General features: G+C 49.5%; 1 protein-coding gene across 4 annotated transcripts in view; it reads right to left on the bottom strand.

The window, feature by feature from the left end:
• The window catches only part of ACVR1 (activin A receptor type 1), a 48,110-nt gene that overhangs the window by 5,388 nt on the left and 17,855 nt on the right, over window positions 1-24,867 (bottom strand). For 3 of the 4 annotated variants that reach the window (XM_014249587.2, XM_014249588.2, XM_014249589.2), the window contains exons 2-8: window positions 14,075-14,148; window positions 13,247-13,513; window positions 12,586-12,803; window positions 10,154-10,253; window positions 9,245-9,391; window positions 6,933-7,208; window positions 1,086-1,283 (exon numbers count right to left, since the gene is read on the bottom strand). In XM_014249587.2, coding sequence (XP_014105062.1) covers window positions 1,086-1,283; window positions 6,933-7,208; window positions 9,245-9,391; window positions 10,154-10,253; window positions 12,586-12,803; window positions 13,247-13,513; window positions 14,075-14,126 — 1,258 coding nt within the window. In that variant the 5' untranslated portion in view covers window positions 14,127-14,148. Of the gene's footprint in view, window positions 1-1,085; window positions 1,284-6,932; window positions 7,209-9,244; window positions 9,392-10,153; window positions 10,254-12,585; window positions 12,804-13,246; window positions 13,514-14,074; window positions 14,149-21,102; window positions 21,280-24,867 lie in introns of those variants that run through there. The other variant, XM_005519571.3, reaches the window with a different exon arrangement.

Here is a 24,867-nt window from a genome sequence, read left to right as displayed (position 1 = left end):
AAATAAAAATTAAGAACTACCAGACTTAGTAGTCATGGTAGAACAACTTCCAGGTCTCTGTGGGCTGAAGCACTAAAGCAGGCCGAGGCACTGGAAGGCTGTCCACGAGCCCAGGAGAGCACAGGGAGCTGATGAGTGCCCCTGGCCCCCCAAGACACCACCACACCCTTGCTCCTGCAGGCTCACTCCCAATGCCAAAGCAAACAGGGTTATCAGACTGACCACCTGACCAGCAATGATTCCCACACAGCTCAACACACAGAGGCGAGATGGGAAGATGTTTACTCCATCCCAGCCAGTGCAAGGGCATGGAATCACTTACAGCAACATCCAGGAGTACAGAGCAACTGGTTCTGTGCCATTAGTATCACCAGCACCTGAAACTTCACTGTCCTGATGTGACCAGTGCACAGACAGATCTGCATCACCTAAGTGTTCCCATGGGGGCACTGAGCTCAGTCACAATCAAATCCCCAGAGCTTGCACCTATAAGCAGGTAGGTCTGCAGCCCCACGAGCTCCACACCAACCTGCTGAAGCTGCCAGCACCCTCCATTCTTGCTCATTCAAGAGCAGCTCAGGTGAAGCCTCTGCAAGCTGCAGCAGCAGTACCTGTGTCCAGTACCAGAAATGAACCTGTGCACAGGTCAGTGCTACATTCCAACTCGGTAAAGCAAATGCAATCCTGAATTCTGATACCTTCTGCACTTCCTATAGAGTCTCTTTCTGTGCTTTAGGGCTTGTCATGAGAAACAGACACCTACAAATACTCCCTATGGTTCAATGACACAAGGAAGGAGGATAGAGACTTTGTGATCTAAAATTTTAACTTAGCTATTTGGTATGAAATGGGTTTCACCAGGACTTAGAACGAGCAGGGGACTCTCTTCTCTGCCTTAACAGAAATGGCAACAGGATTCAGCCACTGTACCCAACACACCAACCAACAGCTTCCTCAATGTTTCAGGAATCAAACCACTGTGGAGGCCCAGCACATCCCTGTGCACTTTGCTGGCAGGTGCTTTGCCAAGAACCACCGCTTCCTCAGCCCTCCTAGAGCCAAGGGAAGGAGCCCCAAGCACTCACCATTGCTCACCATGCGCCTGGCCACTTCCCACAGGACCAGCCCAAAGGCCCAGATGTCCACCCGCTTGTAGGAGTCAAAGCAGTCTGCCTGGATCGTTTCGTCCAGCACCTCTGGAGCCATGTAGCGCTTGGTGCCCACACGGGGATTGTTCCCCACGTCCAGCTGGTTTGTGCTTTGGGAATGCATAACTGCAAGGCCTGAAGGACAGAAAGAAGAAGTCACTGTTAAGTCCCCTTCGACTGCTGCAGCACATGTGTGAAGGGCCTGGGAGCAGCGGCCCCGTCAGATGCTTTCTGAAAGAGAAGGAGCAAGGGCCCAACTGCACAAAGACCAACGGGGTCAGCTCCAAACTGGCCAGCAAAACCAGCCCTGAGGCCACAGACAGGCCCAGTATCTCCTAAGGGATTATCATCAAGCATTTTATTGCGCTCTTGCAAAACATTGTCATGAAGTGTTTTGCAGCCACTGGATGTCCCCGGCACTCCGGGCACGGATACACAGAGGCCAAACAGCTGCTGCTTAGAAGAAAACAATTTTACATGGCATTCAAATTTATTTATAGGCCTTTTGGGTAGGTGGATAAACCCAAACAGTGGGGAAGGGAGAAGAAAAACACTGCACAAAGGATACGCACAAGTAAAAAAAATAAAGCTGGAAAACAAAAAACACCGTATTTGCAGCAGCTTGAAAAATAAACATCCTCAAGCAGATCTAAGATGAGTCAGACAAAACCACTCTACCTGGTTTCTACTAATTACTAAACATTTAAGCAGAGAACATTATGTGAGGGACTAAATTACTGTAAATTTGGAAACACACAGAGCCCTCATTTGGCCACGGTAAACAGAGAGCACTGCAAATTGAGCAGCAGTGGGTGCATGGCAGAGCCAAGCGACAGAGAGGGTGATGCAAACTCTCCCTAATTTCCTCAACAAATCTTCTAAAAATGACATATACTACTTGCATTTAACAGGAGTTTATTTTAGGTGAACCTTAAAAGGCTTTTTACCTGAGTCCCACAAAAACTAACTTATCACCAGATCATTCATTTGCTTTTCTTTCCAAAGAACAGTCTGTTCCTTTAACATAACAAAAATTTGGAAAATACTTTTATGTAATTCAAATACACTTAAAGATATTTCAAGCTGATAAAAATATGCTTCTGGCACCTCTAGAAAGATCATAAGATAGAATACTTTGGGTTGGAAGGGACCTCAGAGGCCATCCAGTGCCCCCCTGCCATGGCAGGGACAGCTCCCACTGCTCCAGGGTGCTCCAGCCCCAGTGTCCAGCCTGGCCTTGGGCACTGCCAGGGATCCAGGGGCAGCCACAGCTGCTCTGGGCACCTGTGCCAGGGCCTCACCTCCCTCACTGTAAAACACTTCTGATATTTAATGTAAATTTACCCTCTTTCAGTTTCAAACCACCTCCCCTTGGCCTATCACAACAAGCACTGCTAAAATGTTTGTCCTCGCCCTTCTTAGGGACACCTTGTGTACATCTCACAAGCCCAGACTGGTAAGAAGTCTCCTTCCAGATCCAAGTACTCTTGTCAAATATTGACACACACACACATACACTTTTATGTACTATTTTAAATTCATATTAGATTATATTATACAATAAGTATGGTTTATAATTTTTCCTTAAGAAAAGCTTGCAACAGCAAACGAAGGTTAGAAACCTCAAATTTCCTGGCCAACTCTGGAAACATCAAGACCTCAGAGAACACTTTGATAAAAATGTTTTCTTCATCCAAACTGAGCAAAGCAGATTCCAGAGGCCAACAGGTCAAAGGCTGAGAGCTGAGGGAGGCAAGTCAGCATCCACAGACCGAGGAGGGGCCGTGGGGTCAGGGGCAGTGCTGTAACCTGGTTCCCATCTCAGAGGCATCCCAGCACTTTGGGAGCAGGGAAGCAGATCCTGCTCCACCCCAGGGGTTCCTCTCAAAGCACAGGTAACTGAGGGGCACCCAGAGCGTGGCAGAGCAGCTTCTGCTCTAAGATTCCAGTTCTGAAGAAGGAATTTCTGGTTTGAGAAGGCCCTGTTAGCACACTGCAGCTTTGCCACAGCCCCCCGTGCTGTCCCCCAGAGCTGCTCAGCTCAGACCAGCACCAGGGACGTGCTCTGCTTCACAAGGACAAAGGCAGGACCTTTCCCCAGCTGACAGACTGAGCAGGAATGACATCCACTCCTGCACTTTGTCACACAGGAGCACATCTGAGCCAGCCTCTGCTGGTGCTGCAGCTCCTGATCCTGGGGGTGCCATGGGCCAGAGCAGCTCCCAGCTCAGATCCTGAGAGGAACACGCCAGAGGATGCAAACAAGACACAGCCTCACAGAAGAAAGGGCATGAATGCATGCCAGAAGCAACAAATTCTTTGATGAACTTCCCTTACAGAGAAGGAACATGTAAAAAATGTGACAGACATGGCTGAGGAGATCACATACCAAAAAATAGCTATTTAACCACTATAAAAACTAATCAGGAAGTGTCTGCTGCTGTGCTCTCTTGGAAAAATCTCTCAAGCATAAGGAACCTCTAGATAAATAGTGTCATAGGTTTCACTGTACCAGTGCCATGCCAGGATGTGCTGCCCCACCTCAGAGTAAACTACAAATTTATTTAAAAGCAATGCTCTGACACTTTGTATTTTCAACTTACTGCTCCATTTGTTAGTATTCCCACAGCAAATTTCCAGAGGCCCAAGTACATGGCTCTCATGTTTTCCCTGTCTGTATCTCAAGTCCTTCAGGCACAAGCAACAGAAACTATGCAGTAGAATTCTTATTCTTAAAATTCCCATCTCCTGATACACTTTTTGCCTAGGCAGTGGTTCCCCAATACTGTTCTCACACTGTTTTCTCCCTTGTCTGCAGAGAAAAGGAAAACCAGTTTCTGTCAGACATCCCTCCAAGGTGTGAAGAAGCCACGCTGCTGTGACTGCTCCTCAGTGCCTCGTGTTCCAAAGCAGGGAACCAGAGAGTGTCCCAGAGCCACGGGCCAGCGAGCACAGGGCTCACACTGCCGGTGGGACAGCACACTGTCCAGGAACCGAGACTATGCACGGCACCCTCCGGGATCCCGAACTGCATTCAAAATGCAGGAAAAACCAGGAAAAACCAGGAAAAACCAGGAAAAGGCCCCAAAACGGACCCGGGGCTGCAGCGCCACCTGGGGGCCACTGCGGGGAACAGCAGCGACAGCGCGGGGAACTGCGGGCTCTGGGACAGACAGACAGACAGACAGACACACTGACCAAAGGGATCACTCTGGGACAGACAGACAGACACACTGACCAAAGGGATCACTCTGGGACAGACAGACAGACAGACACACTGACCAAAGGGATCAGTCTGGGACAGACAGACAGACACACTGACCAAAGGGATCACTCTGGGACAGACAGACAGACAGACACACTGACCAAAGGGATCAGTCTGGGACAGACAGACAGACACACTGACCAAAGGGATCAGTCTGGGACAGACAGACAGACACACTGACCAAAGGGATCAGTCTGGGACAGACAGACAGACACACTGACCAAAGGGATCAGTCTGGGACAGACAGACAGACACACTGACCAAAGGGATCAGTCTGGGACAGACAGACAGACAGACACACTGACCAAAGGGATCACTCTGGGACAGACAGACAGACAGACACACTGACCAAAGGGATCACTCTGGGACAGACAGACAGACACACTGACCAAAGGGATCACTCTGGGACAGACAGACAGACACACTGACCAAAGGGATCACTCTGGGACAGACAGACAGACACACTGACCAAAGGGATCACTCTGGGACAGACAGACAGACAGACACACTGACCAAAGGGATCACTCTGGGACAGACAGACAGACACACTGACCAAAGGGATCAGTCTGGGACAGACAGACAGACAGACACACTGACCAAAGGGATCACTCTGGGACAGACAGACAGACACACTGACCAAAGGGATCAGTCTGGGACAGACAGACAGACACACTGACCAAAGGGATCACTCTGGGACAGACAGACAGACAGACACACTGACCAAAGGGATCAGTCTGGGACAGACAGACACACTGACCAAAGGGATCAGTCTGGGACAGACAGACACACTGACCAAAGGGATCAGTCTGGGACAGACAGACAGACAGACACACTGACCAAAGGGATCACTCTGGGACAGACAGACACACTGACCAAAGGGATCACTCTGGGACAGACAGACAGACACACTGACCAAAGGGATCAGTCTGGGACAGACAGACAGACAGACACACTGACCAAAGGGATCACTCTGGGACAGACAGACAGACAGACACACTGACCAAAGGGATCAGTCTGGGACAGACAGACAGACACACTGACCAAAGGGATCAGTCTGGGACAGACAGACAGACAGACACACTGACCAAAGGGATCACTCTGGGACAGACAGACAGACACACTGACCAAAGGGATCAGTCTGGGACAGACAGACAGACAGACACACTGACCAAAGGGATCACTCTGGGACAGACAGACAGACATACACACTGACCAAAGGGATCAGTCTGGGACAGACAGACAGACAGACACACTGACCAAAGGGATCACTCTGGGACAGACAGACAGACACACTGACCAAAGGGATCAGTCTGGGACAGACAGACAGACAGACACACTGACCAAAGGGATCACTCTGGGACAGACAGACAGACAGACACACTGACCAAAGGGATCACTCTGGGACAGACAGACAGACAGACACACTGACCAAAGGGATCACTCTGGGACAGACAGACAGACACACTGACCAAAGGGATCACTCTGGGACAGACAGACAGACACACTGACCAAAGGGATCACTCTGGGACAGACAGACAGACACACTGACCAAAGGGATCACTCTGGGACAGACAGACACACTGACCAAAGGGATCACTCTGGGACAGACAGACAGACACACTGACCAAAGGGATCAGTCTGGGACAGACAGACAGACAGACACACTGACCAAAGGGATCAGTCTGGGACAGACAGACAGACACACTGACCAAAGGGATCAGTCTGGGACAGACAGACAGACAGACACACTGACCAAAGGGATCAGTCTGGGACAGACAGACAGACACACTGACCAAAGGGATCAGTCTGGGACAGACAGACAGACACACTGACCAAAGGGATCACTCTGGGACAGACAGACAGACACACTGACCAAAGGGATCAGTCTGGGACAGACAGACAGACACACTGACCAAAGGGATCAGTCTGGGACAGACAGACAGACAGACACACTGACCAAAGGGATCAGTCTGGGACAGACAGACAGACACACTGACCAAAGGGATCAGTCTGGGACAGACAGACAGACAGACACACTGACCAAAGGGATCAGTCTGGGACAGACAGACAGACACACTGACCAAAGGGATCAGTCTGGGACAGACAGACAGACACACTGACCAAAGGGATCACTCTGGGACAGACAGACAGACACACTGACCAAAGGGATCACTCTGGGACAGACAGACAGACACACTGACCAAAGGGATCAGTCTGGGATCTCAGAGAGAATCACTCCGTGCTCTCTCTCCCAGGATCACTCTGTGCTCTCTCCCAGGATCACTCCGTGCTCTCTCTCTCAGGATCACTCTGTGCTCTCTCTCTCAGGATCACTCTGGATCTCTCCCAGGATCACTCTGGATCTCTCCCAGGATCACTCTGGATCTCTCCCAGGATCACTCTGGATCTCTCCCAGGGTCATTCCAGCCTCACAGACACCCCAGCCCAGGGCTCCCCCACACTCCTGTGGCCGCAGCACCCACCGCCCTCACTCCCCGCAGGAGCGGGCCCGCGCTCACCCAGGTCAGCGATGCAGCACTGCCCGTTCTTCTTGACGAGGATGTTCTTGCTCTTGAGGTCGCGGTGGGAGATGGCCGGCTTGCCCTGCGTGCCGAAGATCTCGATGTGCAGGTGCGCCAGGCCGCTGGCGATGGACAGCACGATGCGCAGGCAGCTCACCGTGTCCAGCGTGGTCAGCTGCAGGTAGTCGTACAGAGAGCCCATCTCGTGGTAGTGCGTGATCAGCCACAGCTGCGTGCTGGAGTTCCTGGAAGTCATGTCAGATGCAATAAAACCTAGAGGGACAGGAAGAAGGAGAAAGAAGAACGTGAACTGACGGAGCTCCTCCGAGACTCAAGGAGAGCAGCTCAGTCAGAGCAGGGTGCTGACAATGCCAAGGCTGTGGGTTCGACCAGCGCAGGCCGTGCACTCAGGAGCTGGACCCGATCCTTGTGGGTCCTTCAGCTCTGGATACTCTGAGATAAGGTGAATCAGTCCTGCTGGCCCTTCTTGCAATGTAGGTAAACAACTTGTTTAATTACAACTACACTGCAGGTACTGCTGTGATGGAAACAAAGCCAACAAATGCTGGAACTCTAACTCACATCTATTCACAAGAACCCATTTATATATTTGTCAGTCACACCAAAAAAATACTTGTTAGGACCGCACACTTTAAAAATATTTTTCTCTTTCCTTCTTTTTGAAGGACTTGGGGGTGGGGAAGTTCCCAGTCAAACAGAAAGACCCCAAGTCTGTAGCACATTTCCTGCTGCCCACTCGAGAGGGTCACACTGGAAAGCAGAAACACCTCAACATCAAGCCATGAACAACCATTTCCATTTTTAGAGCCCACAGGCAGCCAGTGCAGGCTGCTGAGAAAGGGTTAAATGTGTAGCCCAACCACAACAATCTTCCACAAAGAAACAGAGAAAATTTCAAATGTTCAAAACTCATGAACCTCAAGAACTGCCTTCAAAAATGGCCTATCTTAAAACTGAACCCCAAATTCAGGGGAAGGAAGGAATTCACCTCTGCAGATATATCCACATATGACCACCACAGCTTTAGCTGGGAACAAGTTTTATTCCCAAGTCCAAGGAACAAATCACGTTTATGAAAAGTTCACATACATTTGTCAGAAAGAACACCCACTGCTTTCTCTCTAATGTCAGACTTGTGCAGAATGTGACATTTCTATAATCTGTGATATTGTTTAATATTGCATCTAAAAGAAGTCTCTAAAATAGCCAAGAAATTTGACAGTTATCAGGAAAGACTAAACACAGGCAGAGCACCAAGGGAAATATGCAAGGCAATTTCAACCAAGTCACTTGCTCTCTTGGGAAGTTTAGTAATTCACATTTCAGGAGGCCACCAAATTATTTTTGTAGTAACAAAGGAACTGCTTCAGGAAACACACAAATATCTAGCAGGGTGAGCTACAGAGCCAGGGAACATTCTCTGACAGGAAGCAAGAATAAGGAGCTGAAGGAAAACCGATTGAAGCCAGATTTTGGGTGAGGCAGTGTCAGCACTCAGAAAATGTGCTGCTGCTTTATTTGCAGAGGTGGCACACCAGTGACAGAAGGGCATGTCTATTAGGAGTCAAAGGGCTGATTAAACCTCAGACATGGCCCAACACAACCAAACCACCTTCCCAGTTCTCAGAACCAAGCACATAAGGTATGAGTGATGAGCAAGGTTCATTTACTTTCCTATTTACAGGGAAATAGGATACATCATGCAGCTACAGCTGAAGTTTAAACACCAGAAGAGCTTATTCTCTCCCTCAGTAGAACAGTTAAACAGAAGAGAATACTGGATTCATATTACACTTTACTTAGCCATAAGGAAAAGTATTCAAATCCCTAAATCTCATTATAAATTCCCCCCCACCTTTTCTCCCTCCATTTCTGCAGGGAAACTGAGATTATAACCCAACACAGATCCACCAGAGCTTCCCCTGACACTCAGTGCAGGCTCTGCAATGAGAGCTGCAAGAGCCAGTCCCTTCCACAGGGGTCTGTGGCACCTCCACTGTTTTCTGTGTGCCAAGCTGCCACCACCCGATCCCTCTGGTTGATTAACTGCTTCCTGCTGCAATACTGCAGAGCAAGGAGTCACAGATGCTGTGACACATTCCCCATTGGAGACTCAGTCCCTCCTGAAGTCTCTCCCTGAAGATTTCTCTTCAGCTCTTTATCACAACACTAGAACCTAGAGCCTGTGAGCTGCCTGGTGAGTGTGCAGTGCTCCACAGGTGACCTGTCCAGGTAACTCACCTTTACACCAGACACACCAGGACACAGAATGCGCTTGTCCTACTCACCTAAAATATTCTCGTGCCGCAGCAGTACAGTGTTGTACAGCTCAGTTTCCCTGAACCAGGACTTTTCATCCCTAGAAGAGAAGATCTTCACAGCAACATTTTCTCCTTGCCACTGACCCCTCCAAACTTCTCCATAACGGCCCTTTCCTGGTGGGGGAAAAAACACAGGAGAAGCTGTCAACTAACAAACAGCCTTCAGCAGGCAGAAGTCAACTGTCAAGATCCAAATATCACACCAGGTGGTCTGATCACCCCTGCCTGCACCTCTAATCACTGGAGTCACACTGTGCTCCAGCATCCCTCATTTCCCCTGTTTGTTCTGAGTGCAAGCCCTGCGAGTGCCCTGCACACCAGTGCAGGACAGAGAGCTTCAGCTGGGAGGTGTCACCATTCAGCCACCAGCAATCAAAGTGCTTTTTCAGCTGAAGTGACTCAGGCAGCACATGGCAAGGGCAGCGTGCACAACACAAAGCTGTGAGTTCTGCAGTGAGGAGGACAGGAAGGAAATGTAATGCTGGGGATACAGCCTTTACATTTCTATTCCACCACCAGCCCTTGCAGAAACACAAAATGATGATTTAAAGAAAGCATAAACCCAAATCCATCCACAAACAACAAAAGGATTTAAAAAACCACCAGCCCCACCAAAACCAAGCCCTGTCCTGTGGAGATCAGGACACACAGTGTGCAAGCCAAGCTTTTACCCCAATAGCTTCCTCACCTCTTCAGTGCCTGCACACCATCCTGGCTCAATGTCAATGCCTCCAGGTATCTTTGACCCAAATACTTCCTAAACTCAAATTTAACACTACTCAATTAATAATGAAAATATGCTGAAAAAAAATTTAATTAATCCTTAAAATTAACACTTAAGCCCTACAAAAGAATAAACACCCAGAAGACACTGACCTACACACTCCACAAGTGTGATCTGGCGAGCCACCGTTCTTTGCACCAAGAAAGGAAGTCCAGAGCCACTTCCAGATGTGCAGGAATGGTCCAACAAATCCTGTTCAGAAGGAACAGCAGAAGTTCAGAACCCATGAGGAAACCCCCTTTTTCCCTGTTTGCATGCACAAAGGACAGGTCACATTAAAGCTGGGGGGGATGTCTGTGGCTCTGGGGATGTCACTTGGTCACTCGGGAGCATTTGTTTGGTAAGTCATTATTTGTTTAGTGAGTGCAATAAACATATGACAATGGATGTCTGTGCACTGGAAGCCCACTCCTGGCCTAGCAGCTGCCCTCTGTCATGAGATCCCACCCTTTTTCAGCACTTCACTCCTCTTTTACTTAACCTTACATCCTCCCACTTCTGTTTCTGATACTGATTCAAGCTTAGTGCAGGTATTTAAAACCAAAACCAGTTTTCAACTAAACGAGGTGAGGGGATTTACCAGCATCACCTACACAAGATTTGTCATTGATACTCTAGAAAAAACTTCTGTAACAAATGTTTCTTAAAAGCTTTATCAGTTCCTGATACTTTTAGTGCATAGAAAGCAGACTTTGAGCTAGAAGCTTATAATAAACAGGAGTAAGATCCTGATTGAATGTTAAAACCCCATTAGCCTTATAAAATGCTAATGCCCAGCTACTTTTACAGCCAGGAGTTTTGTATTAGTTCAAAGCATTAACAACTATTATCAGACTCTTTCTTTACAAAGGAAAATAGGATAAAAAAGCCTAAGTGTAATCAAACTATTATTTCCAGAAAACCACATTGCTGCCCTTGAACCAGATATCCATGAAGTCTCATTTCCTCTAACAACCTCTTAACCAGTGCCCAAAAAAAAGATAATCTAGGAGTGACAGAGACTAACTTACTTTTTAACAGGAACTGAGGGCCCATTTTCTTCATGCTTGCATCAGAGACAAAACAAAAGCAACCAAAACAGAAAACCAGCCCCAAACTTATCTACAGCAACTGTAAAAACAAGATTTGAAGAGGCCAGAGCTCCTTCCATGCCCACTAAGCAGCTTAGGGCTTTAAGCACTTGCTACACTGCAGAGACTAATCCTAAATGTAAACTTACCTAATATGTGACAAAACCAGTGACTTAAAACACAATGGAGAAGAAAACCAGGAATCTAGAAGACTTTCTGCTTAGATGAACATTTAGGCACAGGAACTCCCAATCACATTTTGTGCATCAGCCACACCGGGAGGCAGAGCAGCAGGGCTGGCTGCTCCACCAGACCAAGCCCTCAGCTCCCAGCTCCTCCCAGCTCTTTGAAACAGCATTTTGATCTACTCTTCGCAGGTTTTATCACCATTTCCAAGTAACATTAAATAACTAGAAGTACAAAAGGTCTGCAAATGGCTTGAGACGATCCTACACAGGTAAGACAGAAGAAGTCAGTGCTTAAGGATGGATCACCAGTTGCACACATGCCTGGGCCATGGTGGATACATCAAGACTGGCTGTTTTAAACCAGTAACATGGAATCAAGCTTTGTGTGCTGATTAAAGAGAGCCAGAGGCATTACAAACAAATAAAATAAAAAAAAAAAATAAAATTAACAGACATGGGGCCCTCTTTAACCCTACAGTGAAAGCCCATTATGGTGGGACAGCACAAAAATAGCAAATGTTTTCCAGCCTCTTAATGTTGGGGACATTTTATCTCAGCAATGCAAGGAGAAGAAAACTCTGCAGTGCTTCAGAAACAACCACTCCATCTGAAGCTTTGCTTGCCCCACTCAGATAAAGTGAGGGACAGCTGCTGGGGCTTTTGTGCTCTGGCCTCAGGGAGGGGGGAAGGGACAGGCACCCTGCAGAAAGGGAACACTTCTCAGCTCATTACATTTTCCAGAGAAAGCATGAGCAAGAGCATAATTTGAAAACTGCGCTTTGAGTAAGCACTGAACACTTCTTACAACTCCCACTGCTCTTCCACCAGCAAAATGTCACTGATATCCCAGTCCTGCTACCGAGATCATGGCAGTCAGCTCTGAAGGTTTCAAACACCAGAATTATCTGTATTTTCTTTCTCACCTAGCATCACGTCTTTTCCAGCCCTTCAGGCTGTTGCACATGCAGCACAGCTCTTCACCTCTCCCATTACTTCAGGCCACCCAACACTCAGGCACACTCTGTTTTGATGTGCTGACATTGTTTCCAGGAACACAAACAGTTCAGAGCAATTCTCCAGGTCAAAGGACCTACACTTGCCAAACCCATCTTTTGGTTAAAATTCATTCATACGACCGTTTTGGGGGCACAGAAAGGGCACACTCAAGTCCTGAGGCCAAGAGGCAGCAAAACATGCTGTCAGTGATGTGGCCACAGGGAAGGAAGAGAGGGAAGCTCACACCCTGCACACAGGGACGTCACTTACTGCCAACGTGCTGTCCCCCACGTTGGAGGCAATGAGGCCCTCGATTGTGCCATACTCTGCATCCCGAGAATTGAGCCTCTCCATGTGGTTTTTCTGTATTCTCCGAATGATCAGCACAGCTACTGCAGAAAAAACTATCAACACTACCACAGGAGCCAGGATAACGATGATTAATGTTTCCATGCTGTAACCTGCAGATTCTCCTTGAAAGGTTTGCCCTTGGAAAAGAGAGGGGAAGGGGAAAAGTGGGAAAAGAAAGAGAAAAAAATAAATTTGCAGATTCCCAGAGGAAGTCTTTAAACTCATTAGCAGTGACACCAACCCCTCCCTCGGTAGCCACCCAGTGTGACAGAGAGGCTGTGCCACAGGCAGGTGTGAGCACACCTGCACCGAGGATGTGTCCTCAGCTGCACCGAGCCACTTCTCACAGGCAGCAGCTCCATCCTGACCCCAGCCACACGCTGCAAGCCCCTCACTGGCCCAGCCAGCCACGGCATCAGAGCTGTGCCAGCAGGTCCCAGCTGGGGACCAGGGCACAAAGGGCACCCTGGGCCCATCAAACCCTTCCTTCAGCCAGCACTGGAGCCATCTCTCTCCCAGCACAGCAGATCAAAGCCAACCCCCTCCTCTTTCTCCAAATGCAGGCGAGTTAAGCTCTCACCTTTGGCAGAGGGCAGCTGTGCAGTGATGTTCATGTTGCACAGGTGTCCCTGGCAGCACTCCACGGCCTGGCTGGGGGATGGAGGTGTTTTGCACGTCATTTTCCGTTGCTCATAGACCTGGAAGCAGCCTTTCTGGTAAACCTTAGCCCCGTCATTAATGCTCAGGGACGCAAAGCAGCGCTGGCCTTGGCAGCGATCCCCATTCCCACAGGACGTGCCTTCACACACACACTCGTAGGGGACCATCTTCAGCTTCCGTTCATCATCTGCAAAAGGGAAGAGCCCAGGAGGAAACATCATCCTGCTCTTAATAGCTTCACTTAGAGGTAACAAAATCACAAGACAATAAAACCTGTTTAAGGGAAGTGATATTGTTTTCAGGTAGTGCTGAAGAACCGCTAAGTAGGCCATAACAATTCTAATTCAGCTGTTTCAGCATGACAAAGATATGCCACAGCAGACACAGAGACACAGACCTCTCTCAAGTCAAAATTTAAACGGAAAAATTTAAAATTTAAAAATTTTACTCCCAGAAAGCCTTTGTTCAATGCTTTCCAAAGGCTGTTTGCAAAGTAGGGAGTGCACACCTCATCAAACATCCAAGAGATCTTCAATTGAACCATTCCTGCCTTTCCATGGCAGTGGAAATACCAGTCCCCTTTTTCTGAGGCAAACCTTCAACACACTGCGTGTCAGAAAAGCTTCACGGGCACACAGCTGAGTAAAGCAGCTCCAGAAGTCACTTTCCAAACCCAGTGCCCCCACTGGAGCAGTGGTGGAAGATGTACCAAGCACCACTGAGGAAAGTGACCCCACACAACACTCACCTTGCCAGCTCGGAGATGGGAACGCCATCACCATCAGCACAGGGAGAATCATAACTCCATCAACCACCCTGGAGCTGCAGAAAGGAGAGACACAGGAGTTCTGTATGCTTCCACTGCTGTCTAAAAACACAACCACCCAATGTCTTTCATCAATTCCTTACACAAAACACAAGAGTTGACTGATCTCCTTTTTAACTCTGTCTTGTTTCCTAAATAATTTCCTTCACTGATAAAGTCCATGCTTTTACTGCAACATCTTTTTAGATTCACAGAGACATCACATGCAACCACCATGTAGATACAGAAGCTTGTAGTAGGGAAATATGAACCCTCCCAGTACCAAGCAGGAATGTAATAAAGATGATACATTCTTTGAACCAGTTATTAAAAAGTCAGATTATTGTGAACTGAGGAGGTGGTCTGTAAAACTGAATTATCTGGACTCTGATGGGAAACAGAAAAAACTCAGAGTAACTTCCATTAACCAGCAATCTTGCTGGATGGCAAGAAAAAGGATCAAGATGTATTTAAGGAAGGTGCTGCTCTCTGAAGAGTAATTTCCCAGTTTAAGTTGCTTCTCCAAGGATTTTCCTTTCAATGGCCCAAGTCCATTTTCCTGCTGCTGAAGACTGGTTATTCTATTCCTTGTGCCATGGTTCAGGCTGATTCCAGCATAAAGCAGAGGCACATGTTCCCTCTAAAACAGGAAATAAAGGAGTGAATTTGCCTTTGTATTTCCAATCTTTGCCATGATACTTAGTCTTTACAAGAAAATAACAGACCACTCTTTACTCCACTTTTTACTGTGAATCAAGGCTTTTGAGAAGAAACTTTTCTGCAGTTTCTTAGGATTTAACCCAGCAGACAAGGGCTGGACTCAGAATGGTTCATCTGTCCTGTGCTGGTCAGCTCCTACAGAGAACCTCTCTGGCCCAGTCACATGGAACAAAATTCCAGTCAAAAGCAGCAGCAAGTAGTAGGTGCAAACCCAAGCTCTCCTTGACAAGCCACTGAGCTATTACCACGCTACTTATGTGCAGGTATTTGTCTTCATTTTTCAGATTTAATTCTAATTGAAGCAGATGAAAATTGAAAATAAATCTGATACTGCCATTTTCCTTCAGATCTCTTCTGTCATGCCTTTTCAAATCATTAGCACTTCTTAAGTGCTCAGTGATGAAAGCCAAGCCATTACTTCTGTATTTATTTCTTGACATGGATTTGTTTACAGTAATTGATTTGCCATCAATTAAAAAGATCATCAATTTCTGACCCAAGTATTCAGTTTTTGCTTTCACAGACAGGCCCGGGCAGCACTGGCCACCTCACCTCCCAGAAGAACACTCTTCTTTCCAAAGACCCATTCCCCAAGGACACTTCCCTTACCTGTCTGTGATACACCCCAAGGCACTTAACCTGGGATTTAACCTTCAGCAGTCATGCTGGCAACATGATCTAACTGAGGGAAACAGCATGAGCAGGGAGCAACCCATAGAGGAAGTCTAAAGCAGAGGAGAGCTATCCCAAGGAACCATCAGCGGCCTAATGCTCCAGAGCAGCTCAAAGGTGCCCTGCTCCCAATGCAGGGTGGTGTCAGGATCCCCAGGCCCTGTACGCTGTTCTGGCTGTTCCCTGCTCACCTGGAGCAGCCCTGGCCGTTCCCTGCTCACCTGGAGCAGCCCTGGCCGTTCCCTGCTCACCTGGAGCAGCCCTGGCCGTTCCCTGCTCACCTGGAGCAGCCCTGGCCGTTCCCTGCTCACCTGGAGCAGCCCTGGCCGTTCCCTGCTCACCTGGAGCAGCCCTGGCCGTTCCCTGCTCACCTGGAGCAGCCCTGGCCGTTCCCTGCTCACCTGGAGCAGCCCTGGCCGTTCCCTGCTCACCTGGAGCAGCCCTGGCCGTTCCCTGCTCACCCCACAAGTGCAGCCAAAGGTGGCTCCTGGGCCCTGCCCTGCTCCTCCCCACACATCGGCAGTTCCAAGACCCAAAGCCACCCCAGGGGCTGCACGGACGGGAGCAGGGGAGGGCTCCAGGGGATCCCGGCAGGGACAGCTCCCCCAGAAGAGCCCTTTGGACAGCGGGGACATCCAGCTCGAGGAAAAGGCGCTCTAAGAAGACAAAAACTGAGTTTAACACTGCTGGGCAGGTTCAGAGGTTAACCAGCCACAGCCAGCTCTCCACAGGAAACAGGACTGCAGCCTGTGGGCCCAGTTAAAACCAGCATGGGCTGTTTCGTGCTGGTGGGAGCTGTCCCACCTCTGCAGCACGTGGGGCAGCCCTGAGAGCCTGGTGCCACGACCCCCTCACCAGGGCAGCCCCCTTGGCCGTGCAGCCCCTCTCCAGGCTGGGAGAGCAGGAGTTTCCCTGGATGAGGAGCACCACAGGGCCCTGCAGGAGCCCCGCAAAGGGACTGAGCACATGGGCCAGGACTGCCTACAGCATGGCACGGAACACACGGGAAACACACACCACTCCAAACTGCCAGCTGCGTCTGCTTACCTGCTGTGTCTTCTCAGGCACTTTCTTTGAGTTCCCAAAAACAAAGAAACAAACACACACAAGTATATTTGCACATACAAGCCCCTGCCCTGTATTTGTCAGGGGGAGGATTAGGATGGAAATCAGTCCCACATCCCCAAAGAGGCAAACACACCATGCTGGACTTTTAACAGATTTTATGCATTTCACAGCATGGATGGTCCTCCCAAGGAAAAATGCCCAATACTTCAATTTAAACCCTGCTTCTATGAAGCTGTTCTTGTGGCTACTCATTTTCCCAAAAGCCTCAAGGAGTATCTCATCTGCCTTTGCTGAGAAGAGCTCTGCCACACTCTCCATGTCCTCACCACGTCTGTGCAGCCCAGGACACTCTGGGGCTTTTGGCAGGGGGCTCACAGCCCTCGGCACGGCCCAGCCACACCACCAGCTCAGCCGTGGTGGGAGACTGGAGGAGGGAAGGAGCTGGGAGGGAGACTCTGACCGTTACAAAAAAATCATTTTCCCTCAAAAGTTATTTGAGAGCATGAGTTCAAAGGTGTTGTTCCCACTGCTTTAAAAAACATTACTTTTTCAAAGCAATTCATGCACATACATAAGCACCAGTCTAGTTCTAGTGACACCAGCAAGCACACCCTGTCCAGTTACTGCTTGTTTAGAGAGAAAGAAAAGATACTTTTTAATGTAAAGAACAAAACATTCTTTAATAAATCCCCACAGCAAATTGCTACGGATTTAACGATCCATGAGATATCCAGTTACTATCTGGATTCTGAATTCACAAGAACTTTGTTCCCAAGGGAAGAGTTGGGATTTAGCCCAGATAAATAAAGAGGAATTAACGTGCAACCAGCAAAAATAAAGGTTTGTTCCTTTCTAACCAGCAGGATCTTTGCTGTTTGACTGGAGCTGCAGGCCATGCCCCATGGAACAGCAGTGCAGCAGCAAGAGCCACTAGAGGGCATTGGGAACATGGGCAGGGATCCCAGCGCTCGGGATTGGGGATCCAGGATCCCAGCGCTCGGGATTGGGGATCCAGGATCCCAGCGCTCGGGACTGGGGATCCAGGATCCCAGCGCTCGGGATTGGGGATCCAGGATCCCAGCGCTCGGGATTGGGGATCCAGGATCCCAGCGCTCGGGATTGGGGATCCAGGATCCCGGCGCTCGGGATTGGGGATCCAGGATCCCAGCGCTCGGGATTGGGGATCCAGGATCCCAGCGCTCGGGATTGGGGATCCAGGATCCCAGCGCTCGGGATTGGGGATCCAGGATCCCAGCGCTCGGGATTGGGGATCCAGGATCCCAGTGCTTGGGACGGGGGATCCAGGATCCCAGTGCTCGGGATTGGGGATCCAGGATCCCAGCGCTCGGGATTGGGGATCCAGGATCCCAGCGCTCGGGATGGGGGATCCAGGATCCCAGCGCTCGGGATTGGGGATCCAGGATCCCAGCGCTCGGGATTGGGGATCCAGGATCCCAGCGCTCGGGATTGGGGATCCAGGATCCCAGCGCTCGGGATTGGGGATCCAGGATCCCAGCGCTCGGGATTGGGGATCCAGGATCCCAGTGCTTGGGACGGGGGATCCAGGATCCCAGTGCTCGGGATTGGGGATCCAGGATCCCAGCGCTCGGGATTGGGGATCCAGGATCCCAGCGCTCGGGATTGGGGATCCAGGATCCCAGTGCTTGGGATTGGGGATCCAGGATCCCAGTGCTTGGGATTGGGGATCCAGGATCCCAGTGCTTGGGACAAACAAACCTGCCATGCAGTGCAGGCAAGGAAGGGACCCTGGCTCCTGGGCAGGCCAGCATCTGCTCCAAGGCCAGATTTGGATTCCAAAGAAGTCCTTTACACTAGCTTTGGAAGCCCAAATGAATATGCCAAGCACAAGGCAGATCAAACACTTGGTGAAGACACCCAGCATAACACACACGCACAACTGGTTCAGGTAACAGAGTTGATAGAATCCTTATGGTTTGTAGTCAAAGTCCCAACACTGCAAAACCCACCCTGAAACTGCAGTGCCCGTTCCACCCTGCTCCACTTCCACAGCTAATATTGCTTTCTCCTTTCTTCCTAAGAAAACTGTGCCCTGCCAAATCATTCCTGACAGCAACGTGGGGTGAAGTTCTGTGCTGGGATGGTCAGGACAGCAGCTGCAAGAAGCCACAAGGGAGAGAGGAACCAGTTCAGACAACCCTAAACACCACGAGGAGCCCTGCAGGCACTGGCTGTGGGGAAATGGCCTTCAGTGCCCAGTGCCACCACGAGCACAGACGGCGGCAGACGGAGCGAGCCCATTTACTGCACAAACTACAGGTTACATTTCATCTCCATATGACACAGACATGGGAACACGAACCACGAGAGCAGCTCAGACTTTCCAGATGAGATCAGAAGCACCCAGATATCGCTGACAGTCCCTGTGGCCCCCTGCCAAGAGCCCAAGGGCTGTACATATTTTGCATGTACCTCACCACATTCCTATCAAAAGAAAACATCCATAATACTGGATCACAGTTGTGCCATCCACATCAACCACACACGAGCTGAATTCATCCACAGCTGTGTCTTCAGAAGGAGAAATGTGCATTTAAATGCAATAATTCACAGCTTGCTCTTTAATTGAAGCTCACACAAAGGAGATACAACCCCCCAGCAGCCCCACAAAGGCATTCCTTGCGTCAGACGGCCACAACCTTGGGCAGCCCTTTCTTATGGCCTAAACTTGGTTGCCAGAATTCAGAAGATGGAAGCCAGCCACCAACTCCATTTGGTACCAACCTGAAAATGCACAAGGCACACGTCCATGCTTAGCAGCTCCAAAAACGTGTCCAAGTGCCACCCAGAAAGATCAAATGTCTCAGATTCAAGTGACCACAAACACAGAAAGAGTGAAGGATGGGATACTGTTTCCTCTGTACAAAGCAAAATCACAGCACTGCTGAGTAAGAATAAAACCACCACGTGAAAGGCAACTACACAGAGTAAAAGGTCCTGGAAGTTTCTCCTGGTCAGCAACTCTGACATGCTCACAAAGAGCCAATCCCTTGGTTCTTAAAAGAAAAGATAGCAAAGCACAAGTGTCATATAAAAATAAATACAGCCTGCTCCCCGGGAACAGGGACAAGACAAGAGGAAACAGCATCAAGCTGTACCAGGGGAGGTTCAGGCTGAATACTGGAGGAAATTCCGTCATGGTAAGGGTTGTCCAGCCTTGGCACTGTCCAGGGCAGTGGTGGAGTCCCCGTCCCTGGAGGGATTTAAAAGTTGTGAGGATGTGCCACAATGGGTTCGTGGTAGCCTTGGCACTGCTGGAAGAATGGTTTGACTTCGTCATCTTAGATTTTGCAACACAAGCCATTCAGTGATTCCATGTGGGCAGCATGGAGGCAGAACACAGAAGGCACTTGCCCAGTGCAAAAGGTAGGTGTGTAGGTATTGCATCAGTACAGGGGTCTTAGGAAACCCACTGACAGACAGCTTACTCAAACAATGAAGCAAGCACAGACACTTTTAAATTCATCTGCAGCTACCCAGAGCCTTTGAAGACACGTGCATCTGTCCATACCATTTGTTGCCTTGCAGGGTAAATGAATTCACCAGGAGCCAACTATCAAGGATTAGCATTGCCCCATGGAAGAGCCTTCCCTGCAGAGCCTGCATACAGCAACATCACTTAAAAGCCCTCATTCACAAAGTCACTCCTGGAGTTCACTGACCTGCCACCGCTGGGAGCAGCTGGAAAGTGAGGTGTGCAATTGCAGATGTGCAGAGAAGCAGCACACAATGAACACAGAGGGGTTTGCAGGCCCATGAGCCACTCGGTGCTCAGGTTCAGGTTTCACCTCACACCAGCATGCCCCAGGTACCACACAGGTATCTGCTCAAGACACTTAGATACACATGAATTACTGTGGCTTCTCACACATTTCACATATAAACAAAGGTGTTATTTTACTATGCTACACATGTTTCCTTGCTGTACAGGTATTCTTACATGGCACACAGCTCCTACCAGCGGGGAACACTGCATTCTGTAACGGGAAAAAGGCTCCATCACACAGCTTCACAGCTTCTCAGACACTTCCCTGCTAGACACAAGTCATAACTATAGACAACCTTGAATACCACTCTGCCAAGGCCATTCTGGGTGGCCACAAAGTGAGGAAAATCCCCATCAATGTCTGGTGACTTCATCTGTGCTGAGGCCTTGGGCTTAGGAGGCAAGGAGAGCACCCCTGCACAGCCAGACTGCCACACTCTTCCCCCTGGAATGGTTCTCTCTCCAAAGACAGTGTACTCTCACATCTCAGCACAAAACTGAAGATACAAACTCTATCTAAACAGAACACCTGGACTGATCCAGCAGCTGTAAGTGCCAAAACACAAATATTTTCAACCAAGAGATTACCAGGAATTGTTTGTAAAAGCTGTTCCTTAATAGTTTATATAAAAAGGATTAAAATAGCCACACAAACACAAAATGCACCCAGTAACAGTGACTTACTTTCAACTAATTCAAAGCCTACCTCTCTGAGCCTTGGCCTGCTTTCCTCCAGCCAGCAGGAGTGTGTTTATTCCAGATGTTATCAGTGCAGTGTGTGATGAAGGAGCTCAGGCAGGAACACAACTCAGGCGTTTTGGGATTGCCCATCACACACTGCTCCTGTCATATCCTGGTCTGTCCTGACGGGGAAACCGAGGCACGAGGCCCCACTCCCGTGTGCACAGCAAGGGCTCAGCACCAGCCTGGCACAGCACCAGCACCAGCCTGGCACAGCACCAGCCTGGCACAGCACCAGCACCAGCCAGACACAGCACCAGCACCAGCCTGGCACAGCACCAGCACCAGCCTGGCACAGCACCAGCACCAGCCTGGCACAGCACCAGCACCAGCCTGGCACAGCACCAGCACCAGCCAGGCTCACCAGGACTCTGCCATGGCCCCGAGCAGCTCCTGTCCCCAAAGCCACCGGCCCGCAGTGAGAGCGCAGCCCCCAGAACCCTGCATCAGCCCCACATCAGCCCCTGCATCAGCCCCACATCAGCCCCTGCATCAGCCCCACATCAGCCCCTGCATCAGCCCCTGCATCAGCCCCTGCATCAGCCCTGCTCCCCAAATCAGCCCCACATCAGCCCCACATCAGCCCCGCATCAGCCCCGCATCAGCCCCGCATCAGCCCCGCATCAGCCCCACATCAGCCCCACATCAGCCCCTGCATCAGCCCCTGCATCAGCCCTGCTCCCCAAATCAGCCCCACATCAGCCCCACATCAGCCCCTGCATCAGCCCCTGCATCAGCCCCCGCATCAGCCCCGCATCAGCCCCTGCATCAGCCCCACATCAGCCCCACATCAGCCCCACATCAGCCCCGCATCAGCCCCGCATCAGCCCCGCATCAGCCCCGCATCAGCCCCGCATCAGCCCCTGCATCAGCCCCACATCAGCCCCTGCATCAGCCCTGCTCCCCAGAACAGCTCCACATCAGCCCCTGCATCAGCCCCTGCATCAGCCCCACATCAGCCCCACATCAGCCCCACATCAGCCCCTGCATCAGCCCCTGCATCAGCCCCACATCAGCCCCACATCAGCCCGGCATCAGCCCCACATCAGCCCCACATCAGCCCCTGCATCAGCCCCACATCAGCCCCTGCATCAGCCCCTGCATCAGCCCCTGCATCAGCCCCTGCATCAGCCCCACATCAGCCCCACATCAGCCCCTGCATCAGCCCCTGCATCAGCCCCTGCATCAGCCCCTGCATCAGCCCCACATCAGCCCCTGCATCAGCCCCACATCAGCCCCACATCAGCCCCACATCAGCCCCTGCATCAGCCCTGCTCCCCAAATCAGCACCGCTCTGCCGAGAGCCGCGTTACAATCTCAACCAGAAACCCAGACAGCTCAGCTCAAAGTCTAAATGAGATCACTGACTGCTAATCATTTTCAAATGCTTTTTAGTAACTGGTTAAATATTACATAGCTCGCCTGTTCGGAGTTTCTGCAGAACACTCCAGCCAACCAAAACAAACATTTCCAAAAACAAATCTTTGGCTTGGTTATCACCAACAAAAGTCCTATTTTTCCCTTAAGGAAAAGGAGGCAAAAGGAAAAAAAAAAAAAAAAAAAAAAAGGTTTGGTTTTTTTTTTTCCCCCTGGTTTTCCCTGGTTTTCTTTTCACAAATCTTAAATAGTCATTTCTTTATTCTGGGTCGAAGAGAAGCCTGGGCCTGATGTTGTGCACAGCTTTTAGAGACCATCTCCTACTGGGGCACGCCCTGCTGCAAGATAACAATGTTGTCTAGTTCCTACAAATGCAGTAATTAAGCAGCATCTCCCTACAGTATCTATGTTTTCACACATGCAGGGACCTAGAGAGGTGCAAATGCTATTTTTTGCAGTCCCTGACACTATCAGGCCAGATAACTCCGAGCCAAACGCTGAGGGAGGTGAGCCCCACAGCACTCTCCAGGTGACCCCTCAGCTGTGTTGGTATTTCACTCCAGTGAGGACCTCATTTGTACATCAATAATCCTAGTGAGATTTTGCAGATTTACCCTGGGTAAACCTGAACCTCCAGAGTTATTTTCACAGGGTCATCACCACAAGAATATTCTATTTCTGCCCTTTAGCCCAAGCACCCTACCCCAAATGCAGTTTGGGGTATTTTGATAAAAATTAGCCAAAACTTTTTTTTTTTTTAATCCATTTCATTGCATTGTCAGAGTAATACAATGGCAACATGACACAGCAAACACAGCTACTAATTAGAACCATCAAAGCTGGAAACACTATAAACATATTCATATATTTTTATTGTGTATACATATAAATCTATAAACCTGAGCAGGAGAGGAGCAGGAGAGGTGCAGAGGAACACAGTACCATGGCAGGGGTACCAAGGAGAGACAGGAGAGTCTGGCTTCACACCTCCAGCTCACTGCTGAGGGATTACACTGGGATTAGAGCAGCATTCTTCAGGAGTGATGGGATGCTACAAAATCGGAAAGGTTAAGGGACACGGAAAAGTCAGGTGTTCATTCTGCACCCCACTTACAGCTTAACTGCTCCTAGCCTCAGCCAGTCAAAGAAAATTAACCAACATTTACAGAGCAACTGGACTGAGAACAGCAGTTCCTGACACTCCATAGGCACAAGCCATGAAACAGCATTTCCCCTCATCAGAGCATTTCATTAACTATTACTCTGGAGTCCAGAAAACTGAAAGCAATTAGCAATCCCAAGAAGAAGAAAATACCCTCCTGCATGAGAAAGTAAAATCTTCAGAGATTATATAGACCACCCCAGAATTTTAGCAGTACTGTTCTACAGTTTGGTCTTACCTGTTTGGACAGGCCAGAGCCACATTATTCTGTTTTTAAATCCAATATACAAACAAAGCAGGTCCTGTTCCAGCCCTGGTGCTCCACAGCCTCCCATCTCCCACTAGCACTGTGCAAATGGGACACATGGGAGCAGGGGTGTACAGAGCCTCATGAAATCCAGGAACAGTGAAGGGCACTCATAACTAAGGGGAATACAACCAAAGCTGACTTGAAGAAGACAGTAAGATGAAGACCAGCTCAGGCTTTTCTCCATTCTTGAACCCACCAGTGGTATTTCTGTTCTTCCCACATCAGCAACATTAACCTCAGTGCTGCAGTTCACAGCTTTACCCTGTTCTCTCCCTCCACCATGATCCTGTCCCTCAAAGCACCTGGCAAGCTGTCTGCCCTTTCTTACCCGAGTTAGTATGCCTCCACCACAGGTCTCTGTTCTGCTCAGATCTTACTTGTGGCAGTCTCACCTGGGACACTGATCCATCTAACATGCAAGCTTGTGAGCTAAAACAGCTCGAGAACTTTACAAATCACTTTGTCCTGGCATTCCTCAGTTGCTGTTACAGCTGTGTCTACTTTGACCTCTCAGGCAAACCCTTGGTATGGGGGCAAAGCCTGGTATGGGGGTTCCCCAGCACAGTCCCAACCATTGTCCATCACTGCCTGCTCTGCACCCCTCAGTCCAATCATCAGGCACCTGGTCATCTCTCCAAACACCAAATGTATCCCAGTTACACACAATTCTGACACTTCTTTCCAGAGCCATTTCAAGTATTCCCTTTCCATCTATTTAGCTGTATGCTGTCAAACTCGCACATCTCACGTGGCCTTGCCAAAGCTGACTGTACTTGCAGATCTTCAGAAAACCATTCCACAGATTCATACAGACTTGTGGTTGAATTGCTGCTGCAGAAGCCAAAAGCAGCCAGTCTCATCCCTGTGTAACAGCTCAATTC

The sequence above is a fragment of the Pseudopodoces humilis genome, chromosome 8 (genome assembly GCF_049639895.1).
Source record: "Pseudopodoces humilis isolate 2021_Gansu_Grassland_sample_001 chromosome 8, ASM4963989v1, whole genome shotgun sequence".
In the NCBI taxonomy this organism is placed as follows: domain Eukaryota; kingdom Metazoa; phylum Chordata; class Aves; order Passeriformes; family Paridae; genus Pseudopodoces; species Pseudopodoces humilis.
The sequence above is the reverse complement of the archived record's forward strand: the minus strand, read 5'-3'. Positions and strand labels throughout refer to the sequence as shown.